The sequence below is a fragment of the Gadus macrocephalus genome, chromosome 11 (assembly GCF_031168955.1).
Source record: "Gadus macrocephalus chromosome 11, ASM3116895v1".
NCBI lineage: Eukaryota > Metazoa > Chordata > Actinopteri > Gadiformes > Gadidae > Gadus > Gadus macrocephalus.
Genome location: NC_082392.1, coordinates 6,608,799 through 6,626,044, shown reverse-complemented (window position 1 = coordinate 6,626,044; position 17,246 = coordinate 6,608,799). Strand labels below are relative to the sequence as shown.

The 17,246-nt window shown below is 53.1% G+C and overlaps 1 protein-coding gene across 1 annotated transcript; it reads left to right on the top strand.

The window, feature by feature from the left end:
• Positions 1-837: 837 nt before the first annotated feature.
• kirrel3l (kirre like nephrin family adhesion molecule 3, like) lies at positions 838-16,813 on the top strand (the record flags this gene model as incomplete). The annotated part of the gene is given in 16 exon segments (XM_060064826.1): positions 838-1,006; positions 3,559-3,629; positions 3,631-3,676; positions 3,679-3,716; positions 6,873-6,983; positions 6,985-7,024; positions 7,481-7,586; positions 8,061-8,209; positions 8,631-8,758; positions 10,087-10,213; positions 10,583-10,683; positions 11,915-12,113; positions 13,383-13,490; positions 13,706-13,815; positions 13,948-14,037; positions 14,539-16,813. Coding segments are annotated over 16 exon segments (2,088 nt in total), but the record flags the coding sequence as incomplete, so codon positions are not given.
• Between the last annotated feature and the right edge of the window lie 433 nt (positions 16,814-17,246).

Below are 17,246 nucleotides of genomic sequence, written 5' to 3'. Positions count from 1 at the left end.
CAATGTCTGCTCTCATTAGAAAGCGGGCTGCTCTCTCTCTGTCAACCAGTTGGGTTTTACACAAATGAAAAGTGAGAGAACAAATAAACTGCTGCCACACAAGGTGGCCTTTTAATACGTTGTTTAGCATTTTGAGGGTTTGGTAAAAAAAAAAGGTGGATAATCAATTGACTTGTGTCACACGTTGACATTTAAATGTGTGGCCAACGAGAAAGCAGGCGGGCGGAATCATGACCTTAGGCAAGCCGTTGTTATCGTGTCCGGGTTAAAGGACAGCATGTCGCAGCCACCAGCTTTAAAGCTGTTGGCAAAGACAACGCAACCGGGATGTGTGTGTGTGTGCCTGTGTGAGTACCTTTGTCTGTATGTGTATGTGTGAGTGTGCCTGAGTGTGTGTATACGTCTGTGTGTGTCTGTACCTTTGTACGAAGTGTGTGGGTGTTGCTTGTGTGTGTGTCGGTGTGTGCGTGACTGTGAGTGTGTGCCTGTCTGTGTGCTTGTGTGAGTACGTCCTGTGTCAGTGTGTGTATGTCTTGGTGTGTGCCTTTGTGTGTGTACGTGTGCATGTATATGTGTGAATGCCTGCAGGTGTGTGCTTGTGTTTATACGACGGTGTGTGTGTGTGTGCGTTTGGTGCCGAGTGTGTGTGTGCCAGAGTGTGTATCTCAGTGTGTGCGTTCATCAGCAGTGCTAACAGGCCACACCGGCCTCTCCTTTGTGTGCGGCTCTCAAGTCGGTGCACTTTTCCCAGGCTGTGCCCTGTCACGGTGCCATATAAGGGCAGTACCGTATATGTGTGTGCGTTGTGCGTGCGTGTGTGTGTGTGTGTGTTGACTCTCTGGCTCTCTGCTCCCAGGCTGGACCCGCTACTCCCTGCTGGGCGACCCTCTATCAGGAGAGCACAGCCTGCAGATCGACGGCGCCGAGCTGGCCGACGACGCCGCGTACGAGTGTCAGGCGACACAGGCGGCGCTGCGCTCGCACCGCGCCAAGCTAACCGTGCTAGGTAATGCACGCACACACGCACACACACACAAACATGCATACACAGGCACAAACACACACACGCACACAAAGACATGCATACACACATAGGCACACACAAGCACACATGCACACAAACACACACAACACACGAACGCACGCACGCACGCACACACACACACACACACACACACACACACATGAACACGCACACACGAAAACAAGCGCTCACACGCACACACACACACATGAACACACACACTCGCTTACACATACACATGTGCACGTGCACTCGCACACACACACACAAACACACGCACGCACGTACGCACGCACACACTCATATAAAACATGTGATCGACAGCAGGGATAAAACACGCTCCACAAACCTGCCACTATGACCGAATGTTTCTGCATTTCTGAAACGATAAATTACTAATAAATCGAAGTGAGGCCGTACATGCTGTAACTCTTGCCCTGGAGACATGCAGAGTATGCGCATGTACTGTAGGCGTACAGTATAGTGTACGTCTGTAGTATACGAGCATAGTGTACTGCTGTTGTGTTACTGCACTGGATGGAAGCAGATGGTTCAAGAGGAGACATCTCCTGCTTGCTTTAACCGGGAAGACAGCTGTGAGACAGGAGATGTGGAGTAGGAGATGGGGAGTAGGACTGTTAAACAGGAGAGGTGAGACTTTAGATGTGAGAAAGGAGATGTGAGACTTTGGTTGTGGGACAGGAGATGTGAGTCAGGAGCCGTGAGAAAGGAGATGTGAGACTTTAGGTGTGAAACAGGAAAAGTGATGCAGGAGATGTGAGACAGGAGATGTGAGACTTTAGGTGTGAGACCATAGAGTTGAAGTAGGAGGGTTGAAACGCTGCAGCAACAGCCACAAATTATTTCCGCAGTCGTTTAAAAGTCAAGGTTTGCACACTTTGCAAATTTTTCTGTGCGCCATGGAAATTGTCAAACAGAAGGCGACTTTTACATTAACGTGATGTGAGTGATCTACATATTCGCTTAGACGTCGGGGTGGGAGGTGATGGAGAGCGGGGGTGGAGGGTGACGGTAGCGGCGGAGGGGTTGAGGCGGAGAGCAGGTCTTGTGGGGATCAGAGTTGGAGAGGCACTGCTGGCACCTAGTGGCGGGTAGTGGAATGACACCACATGGCTCTTCTCGGGGCGTCCGGGTGAATTTCCTTTTGCTTGTTAACCAGAAATCAGAATCTGAGTAAAGGATGGGATAAGAGACTCTGAGGTCTGACAGGACAGAGCTTAAATGACGTCCACCTCTGGGCATATTTAATAGTATCTGCCTGTTAGCTTGTTAGCTTAAACAGTATCCGCTTGTTAGCTTGTTAGCTTGCTTAATGAGGAGAGCCTGCCTGAGACTAAAATGGGTAATGGGTGTGTGACGCTTAGACAAAGAAATGACGTCAAAGTTTAAGCTCTGACATCATGTAACAATTATAATATTATACATCATAATAAAATGAAAATATTCTAAAAAATATATAGTAATGTTGTTATACTTTTAATAATATAAAGGTATTTTAAGAAGGTGTATCTAATTAAAGAGGTTCATTAGCGATAGCAGCAAAGCGTAGTGCAGCATGCTCATCAACGGTAACGACAACAACACCGCGGTGTCCCTCGCACGGTGGACCGCTCAACCCCTTCGCCACATCTGCCAGGCAGGAGCAGAATGAATCAGGCACAGTGCTCCCAAACAGACAGACAGACAGACAGCAGGAGGGGCGATGGGGCTCGAATGAGCTCTGTAACAAGGTGGCTTGTTGTATATTGTTATTGTCTGAGTCTGTGTGTGGGTGTGTGTGCCTGCGTGTGTGCCTGCGTGTGTGCCTGCGCGTGTGGCGTGTGCGTGTGTGTGTGTGTGTGCGTGTGTAAATCAACATGGCCGGATGAGACCAAAGCAATCCAGCAGTGAAAGGAGCGAGCGCTGGGAGGGCAGTCAGGGGAATCGGTCTGGAAATTAAAATCACCGAGCGCTCGGATTCATTAGCGGCGCGCGGCGCAGCGGAAGGACCTCTGACAATTCAGATACACGGAGAAATTGGTTTGGTGGAGGGAGCGGGAAAGGCCACAGTCCGAGCCCCCGTGTTTACGCCTCGCCTTATTGGTCGGCAGCCGGGACGCCTTGCCGGGGGGGCAGTCGGGGGGGACCGTGTGCAAAACATGCAAATAAACTAACAAATAAGCAATGAAATGAAACATCAGCCGCACCAGTAAGGGAGTAAATAGAGTAATAATGTCGGGGTCCCAGGGAAGCAAATGGAATAGGTTCGAGGTGCCGTGTGTTCCTTCACAGTAAACTGCTCCTGCTCCTGTTACCACTCTCTAACATCTTGTTGCACAAACAGAAAAAGGGGGGCTGGAATATTGTTTTTCTTCCTCCCTTCTGCTGATGCCGAGGCGACGAGCTAACTCGATACGGCTCTGCCATGGCGAGGGACGCCTTCTCTTCCTGGCCCAGGCCCCCCCCCCCTCCCCCTCCCCCTCCCCCTCCCCTCTCCGCGGTGCTAATGTCTGTTTGTCTGTTTTGGGGCGTAGTTCCTCCCGGAGACCCCGTGGTGGACGGGGGTCCCGTGGTGCGGCTGAAGGCCCACGCGCCCCACAACCTTCACCTGCAGAGCGTCTGGAGCCAAGCCGGCGGCGGAGATCACCTGGTACCGGACGGAGAGGTCATGGAGAGCGCCATCTACTCTAAGGTAGGAAGGAGGGGACACACACGCACATACACACACACACACATGCATCAGACTAATGAACGCGCACACATATACACACCCACATTTACCCAAAAAACACACACATACAGACCTATACACACACACACACATGCACGTACACATCCATATGCATCAGACTAATGCACACACACAAACACACCTAACGCACACACATATGTACACACATACCCATACTCAGCCTCCAAGCAAAGATATAAAACGCACGCACACAGACGCACGCAGAGCCCTAGAGCAGCAGCAAGACTAAATACCAGGCTCAACTATTACATGAGCTCAGTTTCACTCTGAGGGTAATGGTTATCTTCTCTATCCCTCTCTCTCCATCGTTCTCCCTCTCTCTCCCTCTCTCCATCTCTCTCTCTCGCTCTGTATCAATTTAAATTCAATTCAATCCAGGATGGCTTTATTGGCATGGGAAACATAGATTTACATTACACGTTTACATTGCCAAAGCAAGTGTGAAATGAAAACAAAACTGGAGCATACCCTTTGATATGCCACTATACTGTACTATATTCCATCCCTCTGTAGCTCTCCTTTCCTCCTCCGTCTCAGTATCCGTCTATCCCCCCTATTTCCCCGTTCCTCCTGTTATTTGCCACCACCATAGTTTCCTTTGTTCCTCTCGTGATTCGCTGGGGTTCTCTCACTCACTACCTTTCTCCGCAGTCTCCCCTCCCCTCCCTCCCTCCCTCCCTCCCTCCCTCCCTCCTCTCCCTCCCTCCTCTCCCCCCCTGTGCCCAAAACCGTTTCCTCACCACCAACCAACCCGCCAACAAGACCGCCTCCTCCCCCTCTCCCTCCCTCCCACCCCGCTCTCGCTCGCTCTCGTCTCACTAGCAGCCGCCCTCCCGCCCTCCTCCCCTTACCCCCCCCCCCCCCCCCCCCCCCGAGCCCCACACAGGCTCTCTCTGCTGTGGGGGGGCTGCGCTGGGGCCACCACAGCAGCATAAGTGGAGCAGGGCAGAGCTCCACCGGGGCGAGAGCTCCGCACGGGCGGAGGCGCGCAGCACAGCGGGGGGGGGGGGGGGGCAGCGGAGCGTGAGCCAGCCGGGAAAGTGTCACATTTGTCACGGTCCCTGACCACGCTAAGCGCCGCTAAACGCCGCGTTTAAAAGGAGCGCTGCAGTGAGGAGAGGGGGAGGGGGGGGCGGGGGGGGGGGGGGGAGAGGAGAGTAGGAGGGAGGCAGGAGGAGATGTTGGTGGAGGAGAAGGTGGTGATGGAGGAGGGAGGGGGGGTGGAGAGTAGGAGGGGGAGGAGAAGGAGGAGAGTAGTAGGAAGGAAGTGGAGGTGGGAGGAGGAGGTGGTAGAGGGAGGAGGTGGAGGAGGGAGGAGATTAGGAGGCAGGAGAAGGAAGTAGGAGGGAGGAGGAGGAGGAGGAGGAGAAGGAGGAGGAGGGAGGAAAGTAGGAGGGAGGAAGAGTAGGTGGGAGGAGAATGAAAGTAGGAGGGAGGAAGAGGAGGAGGAGGTGGTGGTAGAGGAAATTGGGAACGAAGAACACTTGCAAGATCCCAGTGTGAGCAGAAAAGGGGAAGCTTTTAAGTAGAAACATCAATAGTGCCACATTATGTGTGTGTGTCTGTGTGTGTGTGTATCTGTGTCTTAGACTGTGTGTGGGTGTGTGTGTTTGTGCGTGGGGGGGGGGGGGGTGGAGGGGGGTTAAAGTGCTTGGCCAAGGCCAGCCTGGTGACAGGGAGTGATGCGGTTCGATCCGGAGCATAAAGATGCTTTTTGTGTGTTTGGCTGAGGAAGTGAAGCCTGCTGCATTGATTTGGTCATCCGGGGAATGGACTCAGCCTGCCCCCCTGCTCCCTCCGCCCTCCACTCCCCCCCTCCTCCTCCATCCCCGCTCTCTCTACTCCCCAATTCCTCCACCACCATCAATGTACCAGCCAGAAACATAGACACACACATGGATTGCTGCAATGTCCATGCTCCTACGAGTTTTGGATGTATTTTATGTGTGTGTGTGTGTGTGTGTGTGTGTGTGTGTGTGTGTGTGTAAGTTGAATGTGTGTGTGTGGATGTGCCCGCAAACATGTGTGGAGATGTGTGTGTGTGTGTGTGTGTGTGCGTGCATGAGTCTGCGCGCACATCTGTGTATGTGTGCGCCTGCATGCGTGTGTGACAGTTGCGTGACAGATAAAAGCGGCGGACCATATCTTAAGGATAGACGCCTTTTTGTCACTTAGGCCTATTGATTCCTGCGGGCAGTAAATAGATTTAAAAGATGATGGCAAACAGGGATCGCTGACGGAGCGAGCGGCCCCATAAAATACCTGATTTAACCGCCAACCAACTGGATGGCGATTTATACGCCTCACACGCGAGGAACATAAGAGCGGCGGCGTCACGGGAGAGACACTCCGGGACGAGGTTATCACCCGTCGCAGCCTCTCTGCCGCGTGGCGCTGGATTAAAGCGCCCCTCCGTCGCCACCGTGCATGGGGCTGTTCCAGTTCCGCAGGATCGTTCCGCCGCTTTGAATGAATACGACACCTAGCCCTGACGAAATGCTACCTCGGGCAAACATCAAGCTACTGCGAGCACCGGCGGCACTCCAACCCTGACTAACTAGGTGTGGTTATCTCTAGAGAACATCGAGCTCTGGCTTACAGTGGGCTGTTTGCCCCTGCAAACATCAAGCCTTGGCTTACTGTAGATGGTTACCTTTAAAAAACATCTCCATCCCTGACCTATTGTTGGCGGTAACGCCAACAAACATCTAACACTGACATATTCTCAGCGGTTATTTCCAACAATCATCAAACCCTGACATATTGTGGGCTTTTGCCTCCAAAAAACATCTAACCCTGAACTATTGTTGGCGGTTCACTCAAACGAACATCTGTTGTTGCGATTAACTCAAACAAACATCTAACCCTGACCTATTCTCAACTCTTACCTCCAACACACATCTAACCCTGACCTCTGGTGTTCAGTTAACTCCAACACACATCTAACCCTGACCTCTGGTGTTCAGTTAACTCCAACACACATCTAACCCTGACCTGTGGTGTTCAGTTAACTCCGCCAATCATCGAACCCTGACCTGTGGTGTTCAGTTAACTCCGCCAATCATCGAACCCTGACCAATGCATTTCGTCCACCAGACGCTGATGGAGGACAAGAAGCGGGAGCTGGCCGTCAGCATGCTGCCCATGGTCCCCGAGGACCGCGACTCGGGCCGGACCTACACCTGCCGGGTCCTGAACCCGGCCGCGCCCCGCCGGCCGCCAGACCTCCGTCACCATCAACGTCCAGCGTGAGTACCTCCACCCGAAGAAGACAACCCCGACATGTAGAGGGTAATCCATAGTACGGCAAAGAGCGCCTGCATATGAATGGACCATTACATATAGAGTCCCACCAGGTAGACCCCGCTAACCACATTTACATTTTAATTGTAAAAAAGAGAAAAAAAAGAAGACGAGTTCTATCACTGCGTTCATTATTCTCAGGACAGAGCGGTTCAGAAAGTGAAGGGCAGCAAATGAAGCAGGGAGCCGCCACACACCGTAACGCAGCGAGAACAGTACAGCGGTATATTATCGGCATTAGAACAGCTCCGGTTGAACGGCTTCACAGGAGCCCCGTCAGGAATAGTAAAGGACTGGCGGGTCTCCTCACGGGTCTCCTCGGCGACCCGTGAGACACGGAGGTGAGCCGTTCCCCCTACGCCGCACTCATTTCCCCCCGCCGCGTGTTTCTCTGTGCGCAGACCCCCCGTCAGTGACGCTATCCGTCCAGCCCCAGACGGTCACAGAAGGCTCCAAGGTCCTCTTCATCTGCTCCGCCTCAGCCAATCCGGAGATCACTGGATACAGGTAGGCACCCGGCCAGCCTTCCGACCCCGCTTCCAATTAATCTTCTTCAGCTCACCCTTGACCACGCAGTCACACCACCGCCCACATAAACTCAATGAACCTCAGTACTTAAGCATTGAAATTATGAATTCATTGAGTAGACTTCTAGCAGTTTGGGAACTGAAAACATCTACCCCTGATTTATTGTCGCCGGTTGACTCCAACAAACATCTAACCCTTACTAAATGTGGGATGTCGCCTCGGCAAACATCTAACCCTGACATATTGTCGCCGGTTGACTCCAACAAACATCGAACCCTTACTAAATCTGGGATGTCGCCTGGCTCCGACAAACATCTAACCCTGAACTATTGTCGCCGGGTTAGACTCCAGAGAACATCTAACCCTGAAAGGGTGTTCATGGAGATCGGTCTGTAAGTGTCCTCGTGTTGATCCGGCCCGGCATGTGCTAACACAATGACTCCCCGTTGACAGGTGGTCCAAAGGAGGGGTGCCCATCGCGGAGGCCAACGGAGACAGCCTGGAGGTGACGGTGGACTACTCGTACTTCACGGACCCCGTGTCCTGCGAGGTGTCCAACTCGGTGGGCAGCACCAACGTCAGCACCCTGGTGGATGTACAATGTAAGCTTATTAGAAGTTGTATACGAGGATCCGCACCTGCATGGCTCACTCGCTCACCAGTATCCGCAAATGACTCAAGACTCACTTGCTCATTGTTTACCCAGACTCTGCATGGCCTTACCTCCAAACGCCCCGACAACCCTCTTATGCACTTACTTAGCATTGTGTAGCATCTTATCCTAGCTACCTTTGTTGGATACGGGGAAGGGGTTAACCAAGCGATTGTTACTGCATCATAACCATACAGACAGTGATATATTCTTTCTCCTTCTTCTGACAAATGTACTCATTGTAAGTCGCTGTGGATAAAAGCGTCTGCGAAACGCCCTGAATGTAAATGTAAATGTCATGTTGTATTGCTATCACGGGTGAATGTTTCAGTGGGTGCACGAGTCATGATGATGTTTCTCCCGCTTTCCAGTCGGCCCCAGGCTGCTATCGGAGCCCAAGCCCATGGCGGTGGACACGGGCATGGACGCGGCTTTCACCTGCGCCTGGACCGGGAACCCCCCCCTGACTCTGGCATGGACCAAACAGGGCTCCGGCGTGGTAAGAAAACTTCTCTCGGAAAACACGTCAACACCACGACGTCCCTACACGCAGCCTGAATCCATCACACCTCCTCTTCACACCAGCCTCCCTCACACAGAGGCCTCACGCCTCACCGCTCAACAGAGTCCCCCAGGGATATGTTGTCTACCACCGGCCACTTTCGCCCCTGCCGGAGTCGCACAGTTTCAGCAGTCGTGTCTGATAGTCGGGCACAGCACGCCGGAGACCAACAGCAGCGCTAATACAGTCTGTCAGTCAGCAGGCCAGCCAATCAATCAACGTATCATTTCAGCTGAGACTAAGACTCTGAGTAGCAATTATGGTTCCCGTGCCTCCCCGTTCCTCCGCAGCGGCACTTGTTTCTTGTCAGGCATCACAAAGCCCCTCGCATGAACTCTCGTATCCCTTTCCTTAAGCCAATTTAACGGGAAGGCAGCGACGTGTGGTTTTCCAAACCTTTTACGCAAAAAATAATCGGGGTAAAAGTATTCAGCCTTTTTGCAGCGTGTTTAAAAAATGAAGGGGAATCTCCCGGGATTTTCCTCTCCTGGCTGCTAATCGGATTTCTCCGGCCATTTTGTAAAAAAAAAAAAAAACACGTGGGAGCCGTAAAGAGTAGGACAGTGTAAGCGATGATGTCATCTCTAGAAAACCTTTCAGGCCAGCCTGCACCCACTCTGCCCGTTTCCTAATCCGACGCACTATGAGTAATGGATTAATCGGGTTACTCCAAGAGTGTGTTGAAATAAATAACCAAGATGAAGATGGAGGAGTAGGCGGAGGAGGAGGGTGGTGTGCGTGTGTGTGTGTGTGTGTGTGCGTTTGTGTGTGTGTTTGTGACAATGTGTGTGTCCGTGTGTGCGCGTGTGTTCTTGCGTGCATGTGTGGTTGCATACGTCCGCCTATGTGTGCGTGCGTGCGTCTGTGCACGGGCGTGTGCGCGCGGGCGTGCGCGCGGGTGTGGAGGGTGGAGTAAATGGATTAATCACAGCTTGATGGAAGGGCCGGATCAATGGGTGGATGAGCGTGGGGCGGGCCCCAGCGCTGAGCTCCCGGGCTCCCAGGCCCACGCGCGCCACAAACACTGGCGTCCGTCCCCTCTGTTTAATTACAACATCTCCCCGGCGCGGGTCAGGGCGCTGACGCCCGTGATTAAATCTCCCTGCAATGAGATTACAGCCGAGCCACCGGCGGCGGCGGTCGTCAGGGCCGGCCCACCTCTGGGCCGCCGGCGCCGTCGCCAACGCCGCCGCGGCCCGACGGAGTCCACCGTCCGATGGTCCCCGTGCCGCCCGTTAACGCCGGCTCCGTCTCCGTCTCCTCAGGTGCTGAGCAACGGGAACACGCTGCAGCTGAAGGCCGTCACCCAGGAGGACGCCGGCACCTACACCTGCAAGGCCATCGTGCCGCGCATCGGTGTGGCCGAGAGGGACGTGACGCTGACCGTCAACGGTGAGACACGCCCCCGCGCCCGCCGCCATGACCACTTCCTGCTCAGTGTGTGTGTGTGTGTGTGTGTGTGTGTGTGTGTGTGTGTGTGTGTGTCTTCCTGCTCAGTAGAGTGTGTGTCTGGTGTCTTCCTGCTTGGTAGAGAGTCTGTTTGTTTGTGTGTGCTCGATGGAGTGTGTGTGTGTGGTGTGTGTGTGTGTGTGTGTGTGTGTGTGTGTCTTCCTGCTCGATGGGGTGTTAGTGTGTGTGTGTGCTTGTGTGTGTGTGTGTGTCTTCCTGCTTGGTAGATTGTGCATGTGTTTGTTCCTGCTCGGTTGCAGACGCACAAAGAGGCGGTTCTCATCGCTGCGTTCTCCTCCCGCCTCCCTCCAGGTCCGCCCATCATCACGGCCGACGCCACCCAGCACGCCGCCAAACACGCCAAGGGCAAGCTGGAGTGTGTGGTGGGGAGCAGCCCGCCTCCCGACAAGATAGTACGTCAGACGCTCGTCTTCTCTCTCTCTCTCTCTCTTCTCTCATCTCTCTCTTCTCTCTCTCTCTCCTCTCTCTCTCTCTCTCTCCTCTCTCTCTCTCTCTTCTCTCTCTCTCTCTCTCTCTCTCTCTCTCTCTCTCTCTCTCTCTCCTCTCTCTCTCTCTCTCTCTCCTCCCCCACACCTAACCCATCCACCTCTAACACTAAGAAACAGATGCAGGTGCACATGCATTAACACAACTCCCTCTCACACAGACTCACACTCATACACACACATACACTCACACACCTACCTACACGAAGCTACTCCAGGGAGGCAAGAGAAGGAGGTGTGGGGGGGGGGGGGGGGGTGTTCAATTAGAGGTCCATCAGGCATCAGTCAGCTGACCCGGTGAACCGCAGAGCGCAGGCGGAGCGGCGAGTGGATTAATGAGGGTCTGAGGAGGAGTGAGACACAGGTGGCATGCTGGAGATGAGCCTCTCACTGCAGCACTGTCTCTTCTCTCCACAGCCTCACACTGTAGCTCTGTCTCTAGTCTCCCCCGCCTCATGCTGTAGCTCTGTCTCTTCACTCCCCCCGCCTCATGCTGTAGCTCTGTCTCTACTGTCCCCAGCCTCACACTGTAGCTCTGTCTCTTCTCTCCACAGCCTCATACTGTAGCTCTGTCTCTAGTCTCCCCAGCCTCACACTGTAGCTCTGTCCTCTACTCTCCCCCGCCTCATGCTGTAGCTCTGTCTCTAGTCTCCCCAGCCTCACACTGTAGCTCTGTCTCTAGTCTCCCCAGCCTCACACCGTAGCTCTGTCTCTTCTCTCCCCAGCCTCACACTGTAGCTCTGTCTCTTCACTCCCCTGCCTCACACTGTAGCTCTGTCTCTTCTCTCCCCAGCCTTGCACTGCAGTACTGTCTCTAGCCCCCCCCAGCCTCACACTGCAGTACTGTCTCTAGCCTCCCCAGGCTCTAGGCTCCACAGCCTCACCTTGTAGCCCTGCCTCTGCTCTCAAAGCTTTGATAGAGCCTGGGAGCTTAGTCCACCCAGGGCGAGAGAGGTAGAGACTAGAGAGGCCAGAACCAGGGAGAGAGCGAGAGAGAGAGAACCACCGAGAACAAAAGACCTGTGTTCAATCAGAAGCCAGCCAGAGCACAGAAAAGCTTTGCTCTTTCATTTTTGCGCTTAGGGATAAAAAAGCGAGCACATCTTTATGGTCTCTCCTTCTCCTCCTCTATCTCCAGGTGTGGACGTTTGGAGATGTCAGCCTGTCCTCCGGGACCTCCGGCAGGTTCTCCGTGCAGACGGTGAGCAGCGGCCAGGGGGTCATCTCGTCCCTGGTCATCTCCGAGACGCTGGCGCAGGACTTCCAGCTGAGATACAACTGCACCGCCTGGAACCGGTTCGGCACCGGCACCGCCATGGTCTCCCTGAAAGAGCAAGGTACACAACTGACAGGCCATGCTTATATATATATATATATATATATATATACAAAATAATATACAAAAAAAAATATATATATATATGTGTATATAAATATATACAAATAAAATTATATATAAAAAAATATAAATAAAAAATATGTACGTATATATATATATGTATATTTATATATATAAACAAAATATATATTTAAATAAAGAAAGAAAGAAATATATATATATAATATACACACACACATTTATTTATCCCCTATCTCAGCCCTTGTTGTGAAGGGTAGCAGCCCTTGTTGAAAGCAAAGCAACCCTTTTCTGCTTATCTTAATTATACTCCCCTAATCGATATAATTTAATCAGCAGATGGTCCTTTTAATGAATATGTTGGCCCCCATAGCAGAGCCATCGATTAGAGACTAAAGTCAATTAGAGGAGGCTACAGGTGTGAGCGCGGGCGGTGGGTCTGTCTCCCTGTCTGGCAACTCGGCACGATGGATGCTGCATCTCACTGCAAAAGCCTTTAAGCACGTGAAAGTAAAACGACCATACAGCGCTCCTCCGACTGCTACTCCCCCCCCCCCCCCGCTCAGCCTCCCTTTGTTCTAAGAGACACTTAAAAATAAGGTCCTCGCGAGTCATTTACATCAACGCAGCCCAGGCCCGTCTCCTGAGGAACGGGCTGCATCTCCTGCAATCTCTAATTAGATTACTGTCTATTGCTTCATTGCGTGTCAGGCCTTGTTAGCCTTTCATTCAGAGAGATTAGGGACAATAGGCAGCGCTGCGCGACACCAGTCCTCAGCCCGCCAGCGGCTCACTGCACACGGCTTCATATAGGAGGCAGCAGAGGGCTGGATGAATGGATCCGTTTCCATTTCCTTTGCACTGTGAGATCCCCGATGCTGACACCTATTCTCTCTTCTCCCCGCTTTCTTCTCTCCCTTTCTTCTCTCCGATTTCACCCACACCCACACGGCTGTCCTCCGTCGCCCTCATCATAAACCTCTCTCTCTCTCTCTCTCTCGCTCACGCTCTCTCCCATGCTCGCTCTCCATCTCGCACTCTCTCTCTCTCTCTCTCTCTGTCTCGCGCTCTCTCTCTCTCTCTCTCTCTGTCTCGCGCTCTCTCTCTCTCTCTCTCTGTCTCGCGCTCTCTCTCTCTCTCTCTCTCTCTCTCTCTCTGTCTCGCGCTCTCGCGCTCTCTCTCTCTCTCTCTCTCTCTCTCTCTCTCTCTCTCTCTCGCTCTCTCGCTCTCTCGCTCTCCCTCGATGCAGAAGCCCTGCCCATGTTGATCATCGTGGGGGCAGCGGTGGGCGGGGGCTGCGTGCTGCTGATCTGCGGCATCACGCTGGTGTCTCTCTGCTGCCGGCACACGGGCAAAGGTGAGCTCAACGGTTAGTATGGGGGGCGCCCGCCGGCCGGGGGGGGGGGGACCAGGCTTCCAAACCTCTCAGATGAAACCCGCTTTCATCCACGATTTGGAAAACTGTGTTTTGCACAATCATAAAAATGCATTCATATACGCAATTTCGAAAAAATTGCATTCCGACATTTACGGCAGAGATGTTGACTGCTGTGTTGTTTCCTTACCCCGCAGGCAAGAAGTGCACCCGCCTCTCCAAGAGCGACATCAGGGTGCAGATCGTCCACAGCGACCACAACGCGACGCGGGGCGGCGACGACGAGGAGGACGTGAAGGAGCCCATGGTGGGTGCCCCTCTCTCTGCTCTCCTAGAGCCGCTCCCCAGAGTCCTGCAGCACAGGCTTCGTCCTGACGATCAGTAGTTGTGTTGAGTTCACCCTTGTGATTCTTGGTTGTTGTGGTCTCTCCCCCCTCAGGCCCCAAACAGCAGTGAGTCTCCCGGGACGTCCCGGACGGAGCACAGTGACCTGTTGGAGGAGGACGAGGACGAGCGGTCCGACATCAAGGTAAACACTGAGCCACGCCCCAGACACACCTCTGCTAACGACGACCACTGCTAAGGACTTAGCAGGCATGTCCTCAACTGAAACGTCACATAGTCACGTCTTCAGCTGTCGCGTTTTCAACTGAAAGGTTACCGCGACGACACAGTCATGTCTTCGACTGTGACATTGCCACACCCACATAGTCACGTCTTCCGCATTGACGTTACCAGGCCAACATAGCAAAGTCAGCGTTACCGTGACAACACCCCGCCAACATAGTCATGTCTTCGGCCGTCACGTTTTCAACTGAAACGTTACCGCGACGACACAGTCATGCCTTCGACTGTGACGTCCACGCACACTGTGGGGGCCACGCCCACACAGTGACACGACTTCGGCATTGACGTTACCAGGCCAACATAGTAAAGTCTCTGACTGTGACGTTGCCACGCCGACACAGTCATATCTCCGGCTGTGACGTCACGATGCCAACGCAGTGTTCTGTGCGCCCCCTCTCCGCAGGACCCCACCAACGGCTACTACAACGTCCGCGCCCACGAGGACCGCCACGTGCGCAGCAGCGGCTTCTCAGAGTATGTGCCTAACGCCCGGCCCGTGTACACCCCCTCGCAGCTCCCGTCCTCCAGCCCGCTGTACGGCCAGCCGGCGGGCAGCCAGACCCGCGTCTACGACTTCAACCACCGCTACGCCACCACCACCGGGACGCGCTCCACCTACGAGCAGCAGCAGGCCGCCCAGCAGCAGGCCGCCACGCCCGCCGGCGTCTACTCGGCCGAGCCGGGCTACGGCGGCTCCGCCTACCTGCCCACCACCTGCGGCCGCGCCTTCACCAGCTACGTGAAGCCCGCCTCCTACGAGAAGGTGGACGCCTACGACCAATCGGATCAGGCCAGCAAGGTGTCGGGCTCCTCCCGCTTCTCCTACGCCTCCTCGCAAGTGTCCTCCCAGCAGTCGGACTACGGCCGTCCCTCACAACGCATGCAGACGCACGTCTGAGGGGACAGACAGAGAGACGGGTCTGAGACACAGGAGAGAGAGGGAGAGAGAGAGAGAGAGAGAGCAGCACACCGCACCATTCTGTCTGGAGAGCCATTGTTTTGGCCGAGATGACCCCCCCCCCCCTTCACTTGCCTGCTCCCTCCGGGTTGTTTCAACTCTGAGGGGTGGGGGGGCGGGGGGGGGGGAGTTGTGTGGTTTTTCATCCTCCATTTTGTTTCTCGTCACTGGGATCTACGGGTCGTGGTGCCGGCGGTAGACTGCTGATGGGGGGGTGAACCTAAGACTTGTGTTTTTTCCACTCGAACTCTGAACTGAGCAAAAGTTAACGTAACACGACTACCTTACGCTGTGGAGCGGAGATATTCTGGGCATGGAAGGGGCGTGTGAACCACGCACACAGTGCCGCGCCCGTGGATGTTTACTTTCTGCCAAAACGCGAGGATAAATCGATAACATCACCTGTAAAAGGACGTTGAGAGAAGATGAAAAATTGCCAAACGTATCTGTGGGAAAAAAAACAAGATATTGATGTCCGTCATTTGGTGTTTGTTGGCATGCGGAAGGAATTCTAAGCACATTTTCTGTGTCTATCCATCAACAAAAAGACTGAGCTGCACATTGGCAGACATGAGTCGTCCTGCACAACAGGCTAGCTCTCCTGATGGACGGGCTACACGCCACACGCTACCTCCGATAGCGTGGGAAGTCTGATCAGTCGAATCCCTTTGGCCCGAGCAGAGCTTATTACGAAGATCCTTTCTGGTTAAAAACCCCAAGCATGATAGACCAGTTCGCAAAAAGGATAAAAGGTGGATCTATCCGCAGTGTGTATCATAGCCTTTCTTGTCGACGAGACTTTGTAAACTGTATGTGTTGTATTATGCTGGATGATCATGTGAGGTTAAGTTAACCCAAAGATGGTGGTCGTTTTATAGAGGGTGAGTTATGGGGGGAGGGGTGAAGGCGGTGTGAACCACTGCCCGGCACATGGGTAAGGCTTTTTCCTTCTGCAATCTCCCGAGTTGAAATTGGCTGAAGACTATTACTAGAACAATCATAGGTGGTCTGGTTGTGCTGGCAATCTGGAACCTAATAGACCCGAACACAGTCCTCAAACCCAATGGATTGTGATTGGTTACAGTGTGCGAAACAGTGCCATTTTGGAACCGTCCGTTCTCTGGTTTTTGCAACACAGATAGTTTTAATGTTTACAAGAGAAGGCAAAGGAAAAGCGAGCGGCCGCGAGGTCGAGGGACTGAACACTTGTACAGACGGGGTGCGCTCAAACTCTCTCTGTTGCATGCAAACGACGTGTCTCGTGAAACTCTCCAGTGTTTGTTTCCATCCCCATTGTGAGACATTCTGCACCGGGCCCCCCCCCCCCCCCAATCCATCCATCCTGTACTGCCATCCGTTGCCATCGGTTACCGGGAGACCCAGTCCACCATGAAGGATCATTGCTTGTCTTTATTTTTATATTTTATATATGCCTTAATGTACAGCGAGTGAGCTGCTCTATTGTAAAGTACCTTTATATTATATACATATGTAACTATATATTGATTTGAGTCTCCACATCTACGTTCAGTTCGTTAATCAATCACCGAATGCAGAGTTACCTTTTTTGGAGGAAGAACAACTAATTGCCATTTTCTTTTTTTTTTTTTTTTAATAATGTATTAAAGACTTTTTATTTGCTAAAAAAAAAAATGAGCTATTGTTGCTTGTAACTTTGTACACATATTTATATTAAATAAAACCATTTCTGATAACTGCACCGCCCTGCGTGTGTGTGGATCCTGGGAGCCGACCGTAGTGGTGGCCCCCCGGAGTGAGGGGGGGGGGAAACAGTGACAAACAAGTCCTCCGCAGCCGCCGTGATGAATACTGAAAATTAGCACCGCTGTCTTTGTTGATTTTCTTTTACCCCCAGCGGAGCTTTTTAATGAAGACAAATGAGGACCCCCTCTCGTCCCGTCTCTCCTCTCACTCATCCCCCTCTCTCCCTCCCTCCCTCCCTCCCTACGCATGTAGCCCCCTCCCCCACGATGGCACCAAGCCCTCTTCCTGGGCTAATAGGATGCAGTTGCCCAGGTACAAGGACTGGCCCGGTTTACCTGGGGGAGGCAAGAGGAGTATATATATCTCTCCCTCTCCCACCCGCCTCTCTCCCTCCCCCACACATGAAGCCTCCCAACGCCCACTTCCTA